A 14884-nucleotide genomic window follows, 5' to 3' on the forward strand; every position below is an offset into this window, starting at 1 on the left:
CGCTGTTAATAGCTGTGTCGTCAGCTACAAAAGTATTAAGTCATAGGGACCCAGTTTAGAGTCTTGAGGAACTCCAGCTGAGATAGACCGAAATGTCGGAGATATTATCGTTTATTTTGACAGTGAATTTTCCCAGTATGACAGTGTCTTTCAAACGAAGTACACTTATGTTCCGTTATGCGAAGAAGTCGTTGCACCGTTGAGTGATTTGATTGTCCACTGATCATTGTTTGTATTACTAATTTCGTTGAAAGAAAACGTGTTATGTAACATTACTGAAAAAACATCTACACTAGAAATCACTAGTCGATTAGATGTGCGGATTGGAGGGATAATATTAATATCTTGATTTTATAGTCGTCTTCCATAAATTTGAGCCACCCGGGTGCATATTGACAAATACTTATTATCAGACGAAACACGGTTAATTTGTAGGACTATTTGCACATCTTAAGTGAATTTATTTAATCATTTTTCATCAACCGGATTTCTATGGTTTTACAAAATGCGTTTTAAATTGTTTTTACGTTAGATTAAAGAAAATACAGATTGTGGTATTACGCCGAAATTATTTTTGTAATTAAAAACTACAAAAACGCAATTTTTTAAAAAAAAAATGTTTTAAGACATATTAAGCGTATTACGTTTAACGAATCACCCGGTATTGCATTACAAGCGATACCCGTGGACCGTGTAAAATAAATTCTACATGGCGAAATGCGACAGTCGTTCCGGAGATTTCTGCTTTATTAGTACTTTATTTTGTGATTTGTATTAGTGAGCCTAATAGGAAAATGCTTAGTGGAGTATACAGTCAGCGTTACGTATTATGTTTTCTGAGAAAATTCTGGGCAAAATATTATTACAAACGGGTTAAATACCCATTGTTTCAACAATGTGACAAATAATTACAATTACCACGTATCGTATATGTGAACACATTGAAGTTATTGTCAAGCGGAGATGTTTGAATGTAACAATGATAAAATATATACAGTCCAATTGTTGTTTTGGTCTGAATCGAACCGTTCATCAGAAACGACGCCAAAGAGATCTTCCTGGAACAACCCTGTGGTCGGGGACGACTACATGCAGGGTAGGTGTTGTCGGGTAGAATTTCATTAGACAATAGGACATAAGTATTGCGTTGAAACGTTCTCCTACGATCCGATAATTTTAGGTTAAGTGACAGCCGCTATACCGTGAGTGATCTGTTTAAAAAAAAATAACACACTTGTTTTCTCGGGAAACAATTACATTGATTGTATAGTTTTTCTGTACTGTAAAACATTAACAAATAACCAAATATTTACTTTTATTTAGTATTTTCCAGAGCCCTATCAAATTTTGAAACTTAAATCAAAGTTAAGCGTTTTTTTTTTCATCAGAACAATTAACTTAGGTACACAGCTTTATATTGTAATATTCCGATTAATACTATTATCTATATCTTGTATCAGCTGTATCATTTTGCCCACCTCTTTGGGAGAGTGAGATCATTGTAAGACTATCGATACTGCGAGCCACGGACACTTTGTGCGATTATAAATCATCCGGTCGGTATCGGCGTGGTGTGTTTCTTAGGTACTTTTAATACCTAAATTATTGTTAAAAACGAATTGTCCGCGCCGGAGTCGTGTTGTGAAATAAATTTACAGGCTATTCAAAGATCCGGACTACTAGGTGCAATTTATCCGTGTGTCGCACAATGAGGACAATAATGGAAACCGGAAAAAAAAAGGTTCAAACAACGGCCGGTCGGTCGCCTCGCCGGGTTTCTTTTTCCACATATTATAAATGTGTAATATATTATTTGTATATAATGTGCCACATGGGAAATGACTAAGACGCGGGGACGTGTGATAGAGAACTATAGACGTATTAATAGCCCGTGTGTTATGTGTCACCAAGACAATAAGAGACCTTAAGGTTGTACACCGGTCGGCAGGACCGCGACGGAGAACGCTGAAAGGAACCGAAATTAACAGCGTGCTTGTGTCGAAGAGAAAAAGAATAAATTCGACAGCAAAAAAACGTGTATTTATTTATTTTTTGCCTCGACTACCTTAGCCAAACACGGTATTCAACCCCCGGTACATGAAAATAATATTACATAGGTATAATGTGATACACACCTATGTATAATGTGCAAAACGTTTTATTTTTGTCTGTGTTTCTTGCAGTTCGATTGTATCCGCGACGAGCACAACAATATGCCTATTATATACTATTGTGTGTGACGGATACCAGTATGATTTGTCACAGAACCGGACAACATTAGCAACAAACAGGTGTTCATATAAAAAATCGTACTATAATGAGTTTACAAATGAAAAAAAACCAGTACAGTGGGATCGAGGCATAGTGAGGACGGGGAGGTAGCAGGTTTACAGGAATTATTACAACTGAAAGTGATAAAAACACTTTCGAATAAACGCTTTTATTTTTTGCAAAAACATAGAGGCCCAAATAACACATAATCAGTATCTTGTTAAATTTAGTTGGAATGGTCGGTAATTCATGTTTTAATCGTTTGTACTCCATAATTTCAACTACAATCGCTTATACCCAATAAAAATAATATGCATGTATTATATACTTCCAGTAGACCAATCTCACACTAACTATTTGCACTACACAGATTATATTCTTTTATAGCTTTATTATACTTCTATTTTACTAGATTGGCAACGTACAAAACAAAACGCTACTAAAAAAAACCTTTACATATATCATTAAATTGAATATTTATTTCTTGTGGTGTTCTAAAGAAAAAATTGAGTCTCCAACAATGAAATTAAAAGTAATTTATACTTACATATATTACTTATTACTTAAATATTACTAACGTTTAAAGTCACTAGCTGTTTTATCAATACTATAACCTTACATAGAGATTTTTGAAATTGTGTTTTGTTTTTGATAATAGTATAGGAGCAAAGTTAAATTTTCACGAAAAATATAAAATATATGTAATATTCATGTTTTTTTAATTATTATTAAAATATATCTAAATTGTATCGTAGTAATAAAACCTATTTAATAAAACCTAAAACTGGTATCAAAACTTAATATTATCATATTTAATAGATGCCCATAAAAATGATGTGACAAATTTTTTTATATTATTTAAGATGTTTATGTTAATATATATAAAATCTGCGTCCAAAGTACTAACTAGATGAAATTTGTGATTTATAGAGTTGCTAGTTGCTACTCGAAGGAATTGGTCCAGTATTAAAAAAGTTACAGTGTATACTGACAACATCATTGTAAAACCAATAGCATCGAAGCTAAAAATGATAAAATAACATTATAGATAAAATACATAAGCAAATATTTTTATCATCGTGATGAAAACTATTTATTATTAAATACATTCAATTTTTTGACAATTTGGAAATTAGTGCGGTATGAAAAAATTGTTTTGACAAAACAATAATTGCATTATAAATAAAGTTATTATTATAATTCCTGATTCAAATTATTGTAACTCAGATAAAAACGGCTTAATTAGAGTACGACGATTTTCGTCTATTTCCCAAAATTCACCATTATTGAATTTGTATGTGTATGTGTAAGGTTTCAATGGACTTATTAAATAACAATATTCTTTGGTAATAAGAGTAAAGATTATATATGAAAGTGGATATTTAATACTTCTAAGTACTGCTGCTAAACGACACATCATGAACAAATCCTGGAAAACTGGATCGTTTTGACCTTAAAAAAAATTTACCGAATTTAGCTATTTTCTTACTAATTTTCGTTATTTACAAGATAAAACTTTACACAGTAATACACTTTTATAATAAACTATAGAAAAATAAAACAATGCATAGGCTTTCCGTATTATAAAACCGTTTTACTTTTATTCATTCACTTTTTTAAATAGAGGGAACACTAGGCCTTATTTTGAACAAAATTATACACCCGATATAACTTCAAATATAATTTTTAAGAAATAAAATTGGATTATTAGAATTGACATTAAGCCCAAAAAGAATCAATTAAAGACTTATATCATAAAGATAAAAATATCTAATCTTAATTATACTAACTCATATCTGTATGTTAGAAAAAAGAGTTCAGATGGTATTCATGTAGTGGCAGATCCATACTACCTACTAAATGTGTGTATTACTGTGATAAGAATGAATGTCTGTAAATTATTTATTATTTCTTTACAGTTCATACTATATGTATATTTACGTATTAATAATGTTAAAGCTTCTAAAACCATTTCTCTTCTTGCTCTTCCCAATGTAGTCAGGCCTCAATAACAAATAAAAAATAAATTAGTTGCTTCCAAGTGAATCGCATTACATTTAAAAGAACTGTAATTCTGTCAACTTTTTGCACAACCATGCCATTATTATTAAACTATACCATCAGTTTTAATTAAAACTTCTAGATTTTTAAAATTAAAAAAGGACCTAAAATATAACATAAAATAAGGATGATTTTTAAAGTATGTTGTATGCTTTAAATATTGTTGTCAATTGCTCCTATCAAACACCTTAGAAATCAATTGATATTAAAACATCCTATATTCAAAGACAAATAATTGTAATCATAACGTCACCATTAGTTAGTATACTAGAATATAATAGAGTATAATAGGATATAAAGATCTTAATTAACGGATATTATTATTGAATTAGAAATTGTTTTTAAAAACCTATTATTTTCATTAGCATATAGGTATATAAAGTATATAGTAGTCTAAAAACCATTACAACTCAGTACAAACACTTACGAAATGAACGGATGATTCTATTTCTTGGAACTGCTGTAGGACGAATACTTCTCTTTTCTAAAAGGCTGACTAAATTTTCTGCAAAAAATCATAAAATGCCGTGTTGATAATAGGTAATAGAAATACAAAAAAAAATTAGTTGCTCGTGAGTTGTGATTGCATCACAATACATATTAAATAAGTATTTTTAAATAAATTATTGTCTTGTATCCAAATATATAAAATATCAAACAATTATAAGGTTAAAACAAATACGGCCATAAAAAACATCAGTTCCGATATCTATAGTGTCATTTTGTTATGGTAAAAAATTTAGTTTTTTAACAATAATTGAAATTACAACTAGAATAGGATATAAAGTTCACACTCAAAATTGGATTATTAATTACAAGTCATACCTTCGTTAGCAGAGTCATGAAGTGTTAAAATAAAAAACCCAGTACAGTGGGGTCGGGGGATAGTGGGGATGGTGAGGTCAAAGGCTTACATGATTTTTAATCTAAAAGTGATAAAATCACTTTCGAAAAAACGCTTCGATGCAAATCGGTAGTTAATATTTTCATAATTGACCTTCGGTACGGTCGTCTGCAGGCAATAAAATAACGAGATAACGACGAGGGTTTAGCCGTGTCAACACAATTAAGTGTCATAATAAGTAGACGGATCGGGTTTTTTCCCAATAATTCGTGTATTTTCTGTAACCAGTTACACGACTTTGTCGTCTGTGATATTATGTGATAAACACAATATTATGAAACCGACCGTTGGGTCCTAACCTAACCTAACACGGGTCGACGTTACCAACTAACAGTTATTAGCGTCTGTTCATTTCGCAAATCTGGTACACCATGTTTGTAGTTAAAAAAAAAAAAATTGGATTATGTATACATATAAGTTCTAACTACTAATACATTTTCACCTTGAAGGTCTTAAAATTACAGCTAACAAAACTAAAAAACAAAAAAAATAGAACCCTCTTTAGGAGGGTGGGAAATGAGTTTAATTTAAATTTGATACAACTGATGTGTGCGGGCATACCAAATAAATATTTTTTATAAATTTCAACTTGATCCGACTCTTTTTCTCGAAATTATAGCCAGTAAAAGTTCTAACTTAAAAACTCGTATGGTTTATTTTTAATTTTTTTTAATTTTGACTGTGAAGAAGTAAACTTTTACACTCCTCAAAGTACCAACTAGATGAAATTCGTGATTTATAGAGTTGCTACTCGAAGGAAATGGTCCAGCATTAAAAAAGTTACAGTGTACCTATACAGATATAAAAAAAGCCCACATCAGAGTAAAACCAATACCTTCGCCGCTTTGCATCGATGCTAAAACAATATTGGACAACTAATATCCTCATTAATTCTTAGTTAAAGTCAATTTTGAGAATCAATCAAAATAATTCGATTAACATATATACATATTTATATATTTTGTCTGATAACCTAACCCTTAAGAAAAAATGTACGACTATCGAATAAATTCATGATTACCTTTTTTGGAATCAGGCGAATAATTTAGATCTAGACTTTGAATTGGAATGGTATCTGTAAGAAAATAATATATAACAATAATTAAGTCAATTAAAAAACGGTTTTCATAATTTCTCTATAACAGCTACCTACTTCTAACTGAAATTGTTTAGATTTACTTAATCAATGTAAACCGTTGTACAACTAAAAAGTATATTTAAAAGCCGAGTTTGAGTTAAAGATTTTAATTACGGTCGGTTGTCAAAACTAGAAGCAAAAACTTATTACATTTAACTCGAATAAAATTGTACTTCGTATCTTAGTAATTACCAATATTGTTCGGATACAAATTTACCACTTATACTCTCAGATATTTTGTTTTTTCAAAAACTAATCTCTAGCGGCTCAAGTCTAGCCATACATACTTAAATTATAAAAAACTATGATGACATTTTAGTTTTAAATATTTGATGTTTTTAAATAAAATATAAAAATATTGGTGTTACAATATTGCCTACATGCGTACTTCACAATTTTATTAAAAGTAATTTTTTATTTACCTGGACTTATTTCTGATTGCATAATATTTTCGTACTTTGACCTATCTAGTATTCAAAATAAAATCAATTTTAATGTAAATCATTTCTAATGATAGAAATCAATATTATAAATATATGTTTACCTTATATAAAATTATAAAAAAAAGAAATTAAAAAAAACAGCTTTTATAATTTCTCTACTTTAACAGTTACTTTAAACTGAATTTATTTAGATTTAAATAAGCAATATGATCTATTGTACAATTGTTCGTTAAATTTGCTATTTACCTGTTAAAGCTAGTATTGCTAATCGCATCATTTTCTGCAACAGTAGCTTTTCTAATGTTCAAAATATAATCAATTATTGTAATGTAAATAATTGCTGATGATAGATATCAGTATTACAAATATCTGTTTACCTTCAAGCTCTATTATTGATTTACCATCGGAATTTGGGATTTCAATATCTAAAATTAAAACAAAAACATTTTGTACTTCATGAATAAAGAAAACTATATTTTAATATTATAGTTAAATGTATTACTCTTGGATTTGTGCTTTAGTAAATATTACCAACAAATGTCATTACTTATTTTGAAATATTAATTCACTCGACTGTAAAAATATGAGATACTTAGGTAAGTAATCAAGTGTTAGTTGTTTTATTATGAAAATTCCAATCTTAGTAGAAAATTATGTATTACAACACATAAGGTTGTCATAGGTTGCCATAGGATAGGTATGTTCAGCGCATCCGCGAAGCCTGATAGCCCATCTGCAAATATGAATGGATCCATGACAGATGAAGATGAGGAAGCCCGGTTATCATCTCGAAACAGCCAGAAAAAGACGAGGAGATCAGGATGCCCCGCAAGGAGGGAACCCCTGTCATAGAACCGGTGAGAAAACGCAAGAAGACCTTTGAATCCCCGATGTCCGAAGGGAGCTTCGGGGTCGTCGACGATTGCCAACTAGTCGATGATGACGTAGCCATTGGCTGCGGAATTCAATTGGCGTTGCAACAGGCCTCCCGCCTGGTCACCGAGGTTTAAGCGGGACATAAAGAAGGAGAAATAAGGGACCATATTGCGGAAACCGTCACTGTGCTGCACGAGACGGTGTCCGGAATTAATGACCGCCAATGTCCCAGGCAACTCCTAACGCTGCAGATCTCCTGGAGCTTGGAGTGCAATATGGGGCCATACAGGATTACATCAAGGTGAAAAGTGGAAGAAGCGTAAGCAGAGTGATTTAAGGAGCTGTTAAGTAAATTGGATTGATTCTGAAGTCTATAAGTGAACGAGTGGAAACCGCGGCAGAGCCACCAAAAGATAACGAGAAACTGAGTGGCGGGAGTTCTGACGATCGGAAAGATGCGCCTACACAGCCTCTGGAAGGCCCGAAGAAGATCTCCGCCACCAACCGGAAAACAGATGACAAAGACGAGGAAACCCCTAAAAAGAAGAGAAAGAAAAACAAATCGAAGGTTTGAGGAGAGAGTCGCAGAGGACATAATGAAGAGAGGCCGCGTAAAAGTCGAATTCTTATCCTGTAGAGTTCGAATTCAGGAGCGCAAGTTTGAGCGATGTTTTAAATGCCACGGCTACGGCCGTAAGGCAAAAACATGTAATGGACCGGACAGAACTAAACAGTGCGGCAGCAAGCAGCATCTTGCTAAATATTGCGAATCTGCGCCACAATGTGTGCTCTGTGCCGAGCTGGAGAAAAGTGACAATCACTATCCCGACAGTGGGAAGTGTGAGGCCTATCGGAAAGCGAAGACAAAGGAAAGGTCCGTCAACGTCTGAAACGCGGGGTGAAGAAGAAGGATGACCGCCCAGAAGTGTTTGGCCCGGCTGCATCTGCGACGCGGGGCAGAAGACGTGATGGGAACATATTAGAGATAAATTATTGTACATAAAATGATGTATTGTGTTTTTCCTCATGTAAATAATTATATACTGATTTCACAATAAACGATGTAGGCGGCCCAGAAGTAATGGCTAAAGTCCGAGTTCCGGGGCCGTCTACAATTCTAACAGTTAAAAAAAAAAAAAAGGTATGTTCAGTGCATATAACTATTATTAATAAAATTTTTTTTTTTTTGAGTACAAGCTATTGTAATTTAAAGTACCGACCATTTTATCAGAATTTAACAAGATATTTATAATCTGTATGTTTAACGTCACTATATTTTTGCAAAGAAAAACGGTTCAGTGTCAGGGCATTTTGAGGACAGAGCATAGTGAGGACGTGGAGGTTACAGGTATACAGAAATTATTATAGCTGAAAGTGTTAAAATCACACTAAAACAATAAAAAGAGGGTCCACAGATTAGCAACAAATCGTTTAATTGAAAATGGTTTTATCACGTTAATCTATAATAATTCTTGTACACCTGTAACCACATCGTTCCCACTATGACCCTACCCTACTGTACTGGCTTGCTTGGATAAAACCACTTAAAAAAAAAAAAAAATGCTTTGATAATAATACGTGGACACCGCACTTAACTTTAGTACATTCTTACTGTGCTGGTTTTTACTGCGCATGGTTTGAACTATACTCGTTTGTACTTACTATACACAGATTCGCATCGAAGCGTTTATTTGAAAGTGATTTTATCACTTATTGTTCTAATAATTTCTTTATACCTGTGACCTCCTCGTCCCCACTATGCTTCGTGCTCACTATACCCCGACCACATTGCACTGGCTTTTGTTATTAGTATTAGATTTATAATGATTTATCATTTTCCGAAATATATATTGAGGTAATCTAATAAAATTGTAAAATTTTATTTAAAAAAACACTACTTCTAAGTTCTAATATAAATCTATAAAAGTTCTACTTTTAATTTTAGGCAGGTATAGACCTCGCCGATCTAATTCCAGCTTGCTCCATTATTATATATTTTACTATTGAGCTTTTAACTTTTTGGTTCATTTAGTTCATTCCTCGATTTAGGAAGGACAGACGAAAAAAATATTTAAATCTTTTTTCCTAGAAGGATTGAAAACTTTTCCTTATTTCAATTGTAAGAAAAAAAATGCTGTGTCGTAAGGTCTAAAAATTAAACTGAAATAAGGGTTAGTGGGAGTTAAAAATACAAACTTTCTCAAATTATGGAAAATTCGATGTACATATTTTTATCTGATAATCATGCCCTTAAGAAACATTTACGACTATCGAATAAATTTATGATCACCTTCTTCGGGAACAGTGGATGGACCAGGATTTAGATCTTGAATTTGATTTTGACTAGGGCCTGTAATAAAAATTATAATAATAGTACAGTCAACAAAAACAGTTTTTTATAATTTCTTTATTACAGTTACTTTAAACTAAGAATGTTTAAATTTAATTAAGCTATGCAAACTATTGTTCACAATGCTTCTAGAAGAAGCCATGTTAAAAATTATAAAAGAGAAGAAATGGTTAGATGAAAACCTACACAAATTAATAGAAACTTGTTACTTAAAAAACAAATGTACACAAGGGTATAAAAGAAATTAAAATGAAAAAGATATGAAAATGTCGAAGAAGCTGAAATACCAAATAACTATGTTGAATATGTTCATAAAATGATAAGAAAATAATTACCCGGTCCTTCCAATTTACCATCAATATTCTCTGTAATTAACACAATTCAAAAATAATATTTCATGACATTATATTATATTATAATCTATTATTCTAGAAAAATCAAGCATAGCCTAAATCAGCATAGCCTGAACCAATGCATTCCAAACAAGTGCAGTTCAAACACGTTGAGTATAAATTAAGTTCCGCCATAACCAGTAAAGTACAAATAAAGCACAGCTTAATTATAAATTAGCATAAAATTAAATCTAATAAAAATTGTACCTAATGAATATAAAATAACTATGTTGACAAATAATAACATATTTTACCGTCAGAAATTGAGTCACTTTCTGAAATTAAAACAAAAAAAAAATAATTGTACATAATAAATATCAAATAACTGGGTTGAAAAATAATATCACATTTTACCATCAGAATCTGAGTCACTTTCTGAAATAAAAATAAAAACATTTTGTACATAATAAATATCTAATAACTATGTACAAGTATGTTCATAAAATGTCAAGAAAAATATTACCATATTCTGTTGCCGCTAATTTAACATCAAGTGCCTCTGTAATTAACATAACTTACATTTATTATTTCATGACATTAAATTCTATTATTAGGATGAGTTAGGAGGGTGGTAGATACTAGATACCCCAAAACATGTGATATATTTGTATAAAATGTTTTGGTAGTTATTACCCGGCACCGCCAACATAAAAGCCATTGCCTCTGAAATTAACATAAAATAAAAGTATTACTTTATAAATACTGGATTTCGTTTTTCATGTTAATTGAAATAAAAAGACGGGCGTTGAGTAGGAAACACATATATATTATAATAAACTTGGTGAAAATGTAATTGGATCTATTATAATAAATTGAGTGGACACTAAGATAATAAAATGGCTGAATTGAAGCAAATGTGAATAGAATAGAATAAAATACAATGACTAGATGACTTTAAAAGAAGTAAAATCAGCGTTGTTTGTCAGAAAGATTCCATTTAGATTTTAGAGTAACATTATAGGTTTATAGTTTTACAAAAACTTATATAATTAAAAAAAAATTATTGTAACTTCTAGCGTGCTTTATCATTATTATAATAATATGGTAAATGTTTATTTATTTTATAATTTTGATTACCCGGCCAATATTCTTCATAGTTCACAACAATGTGTTTAATTATTTCCGGCATGAATTCTAGAAAAAACAAATAATGAAAAACATATTTTATAATAGACTTGTAGCGACTACAATGTAATATGGGATGTTCTGGAAACTTGGTGACGGATAAGGTTAGGTTTAATAGTCGCTGTATGTAACCAAGTGATTTTTAATAAAACTATAGTTCTTCAACATACATATATAAAATTTATTTGATTTTTATAAGTTAAGTATTTAATTTGTTTTTAAAACAATGGTAATATCATCTCATTTTTTCTTAATCTGACCAGATTACAGAAACTAAAATTTTTAATTCAAACATTATCAGACATTAAATTATATATTTTTTCTAGTATTTCAAGTTTTACTTTTTGCTTGCTTGATGTCTTCATCTGTAATAAATTATAAAAAAAAGTATAAAGCATAAAATATTTCGTTGTATGAAAAAAATGTATACTTACTTGTTAAGATAACCTCCTCAATATAGTCATCTGTAAAAAAAGTTAGAAATTGTTTTTTTTTTTTACAGATTTCTACTACCTCATGTAAGTACGTGTAAAAATTAAATAACCACCTAATTTAGTGACCAAAACATGTCCAACCAATGCAAATGATATTAAAATACCTAAAAGTTTCATATTTTATCTACAAAAATAATAATAAACAATTAGTCGTTATGTGTAAGATTCAGTGACTATATAATTATTATATTTTATCCGGAGTTGAGAAGATATTGGTATTACAATGATGTGTTTTTATTTATATTTTTTTTTGTGTCTGAACCCACCATATCTTATAAGCCGCTGAAGCAATTACTTCGTGTAGCAACTTTATAGACCAGAAATCGTACCTTAACGTACTTAAATAGGCCAAAAACTAAAATTAGAAACTCAATAACTTCTTAAAAAATTGCCACAGTTTAAACCAGCACAGCCCGAACCAATTTCAGTATAAACCGGCAAATTCCAAAACAAGATTTCATCACATCTAAATCCATCGTAAAGTATCCACACATTCGCATCGAAGCATTACCTTGAACTAGAAGCACAGAATAATATACCTAAACTAGTTCTACATAATTTTGCATAGAAGTTTCAATAAATAGGTAAATGCCTAATGTTGTAGCTCGTTGATAAGCCTACATACTAAGAGGATTGTATACTATACTAAAGCCACTATTTTGAAAATTTTAAAACTATTAAATATTTTTTGTAGGATATTCGGTTTTATTAAATGATGGAGCCTAGCAATTCTTTTTTTTTAAATATTTGCATGTAGTGTATACGTGTTCATTTATTATTTGTAAGTACGGCAGTTCTTTTTTTCTTCACAATTTTTACTTAATTCGTAACATTTAAAAACGTTATAGGTCGAAGGACACTTGTGTACACAAAAAATGATACACGTTTATTTTTGGAAGTTATTAAAGGTTAAAGGGTAGGATGGGAGGTAGAGTTCGGTAGAGTAAGCGCGTAGAGTTATTTTTATATGCACGCATTACTCTACCGCACTCCACATCCCATCCTATTGTATTGACTAATGAGCCTGCTCGAATTTTGTAATTTGTACTTTAATATTTAATTTATTATATAATATGTCGCTGTATAGAACACCTCCACCAAAATGTAACGAGCCTGCTTGGCTAGTTCACTTAATCAACGGGTCTCGAATAGAGAGCGGTTGGCTAACTCGTATCAGCAATTAAATAAACCTAAATTCCCCTTTGTAGATTTTATATATCGTTTGAAGGGCTATGCGGGCGGTCGTACCTTTAAGTGATGTAACTTTTAAGTATGCAATTATAACTATGTATTTACAGGGTAAACTAAGTACACAATATATATAATACATATTCTACTTGGGTCCCTGAGATTATCAGCTAGTCCTAGAGAAGCGAGGAAAGTTATAAAGCGAATAGAGTAAATTAGTGTTACTACTTACTAATACTATAAACATACGTATAATACTTTCTTACTGTGCTTTTTAAGGTTTGGACTATACTAGATTGAATATACTAACCAATGATTCGCATCGAAGCGTTTATGAAAAAGTGATTTTATCACATTTAGTTATAATTATATTCCTGTACACCTGTGACCTCCTCACCCCTATATATAACCTCATTATAAAACCAATACCTTCTCAGCTATTGCATCGAAGCTAAAAATGATTTATATAATTTTTTAGTTTTCAATAATCAGTAATTTAACATGTGTTCATTTAGAGCATTACGATGGATCTATCAAAAACCTTAAACCAATCCTAAAGTGAGTTTTGAAAACGGAGTTTTTCAATGTGTAACCCTACATAACTAAAAAAATTTTTACACAAGTATCAAAATAATTCTATTATATCTTGAAATAATACAAATATACAATAACAAATAACTACTAAAACTAAAAAAAAATTATAAAAAATAATTAAAAATATACTTACAATGTCAGAAGATGGTTAATAGGTATACAATAAGTAATAAATTTAAACACCTTAAATACAAACGTTCATGAGCAAAATAACAATTAATTTTTGTGTTTTATGTCGACCAAAACAGCAAAATTGAAATACATTTGGCAGTGCATCTGTCAATTTATTTAAATAGCTGTTTTTATTTTTATATAATTACATATTTGCATTACACTGACGCAAGTTCAGACTATTTTCTTACCAATCTCCATAACTTTTTTTTTAAATAAAAAAAAATTAATTATTTCGAGTGTTATAATACAAGTTTATATACCTTATCCAACGACACGGTAGTGGCACGGAGCTAACTAAAAAAATAGCGTAGCGTCCATCGCCGTGTATACTATAAAAATACTGTAAAAATATAATTAAAAACATTGGCAGCAAAGTTAGAAAGTATTTAATTGAGGTGCTGTATTTACAAATAAGCATCAAAGAGTTTATTTGAAAGTGTTTTTTTTTTCAATTTTATTTATAATAATTTCTGTAGACCGGTGACTCTCCGTCCCCTCGTTGTTTTGATTCCAATATGCCTATACTCGATACATAGTTATCGATACATATAAGTTCTAACTACTGACAATTAATTTTAACTTAAAGGTCTTAAAATTACGGCTAAAAAACAAAAAAACCTTTCACCCCACCTAGGGGGTTGGGAATGAGTATAATTTATATTTGAGACTATTGACGTGTGGGAGCATACCAACTCAATATTCCTTATAAATTTCAACTAGATCCGACTCTTTTTATCGAAATTATAGCCAGTAAAAGTTCAAACTTTAAAACTCGTATGGTTTTTTCAAATTTTAACTGTGAAGAAGTAATATTTTCAACTTTTACTGCCATATTTTCTACTTAATGACTTGATGATTGTCAAGTCTTATATTA

General features: G+C 30.7%; 1 protein-coding gene across 8 annotated transcripts; it reads right to left on the minus strand.

Moving 5' to 3' along the window:
* Nucleotides 1-3337: 3337 nt before the first annotated feature.
* Nucleotides 3338-14075, minus strand: LOC126847742 (uncharacterized). 8 transcript variants are annotated; one of them, XM_050588129.1, is made up of 18 exons: nucleotides 13970-14075; nucleotides 12108-12178; nucleotides 11995-12024; nucleotides 11902-11925; nucleotides 11513-11569; nucleotides 11069-11098; nucleotides 10899-10934; nucleotides 10790-10810; nucleotides 10690-10710; nucleotides 10379-10408; nucleotides 9984-10043; nucleotides 7195-7242; nucleotides 7064-7114; nucleotides 6797-6841; nucleotides 6258-6311; nucleotides 4760-4837; nucleotides 4213-4275; nucleotides 3338-3723 (listed from the first exon to the last, which is right to left on the minus strand). In XM_050588129.1, exons 2-18 carry the CDS (start codon nucleotides 12169-12171, stop codon nucleotides 3485-3487), a joined length of 951 nt encoding a protein of 316 aa, XP_050444086.1. In that variant the 5' UTR covers nucleotides 12172-12178; nucleotides 13970-14075; the 3' UTR covers nucleotides 3338-3484. The 8 variants fall into 8 exon arrangements, with proteins under 8 accessions (XP_050444086.1, XP_050444080.1, XP_050444081.1 ...); XM_050588123.1 differs by having other exon boundaries at nucleotides 4198-4275; XM_050588124.1 differs by lacking the exon at nucleotides 13970-14075 and adding an exon at nucleotides 13784-13807 and having other exon boundaries at nucleotides 4198-4275.
* Between the last annotated feature and the right edge of the window lie 809 nt (nucleotides 14076-14884).

Source organism: Adelges cooleyi, unplaced genomic scaffold, assembly GCF_023614345.1.
Source record: "Adelges cooleyi isolate 19-005CV unplaced genomic scaffold, UGA_ACOO_1.1 ACOO_flye_CR_arks_rails_tigmint_CR_PRNA_118, whole genome shotgun sequence".
NCBI classification, from domain to species: Eukaryota; Metazoa; Arthropoda; class Insecta; order Hemiptera; family Adelgidae; genus Adelges; species Adelges cooleyi.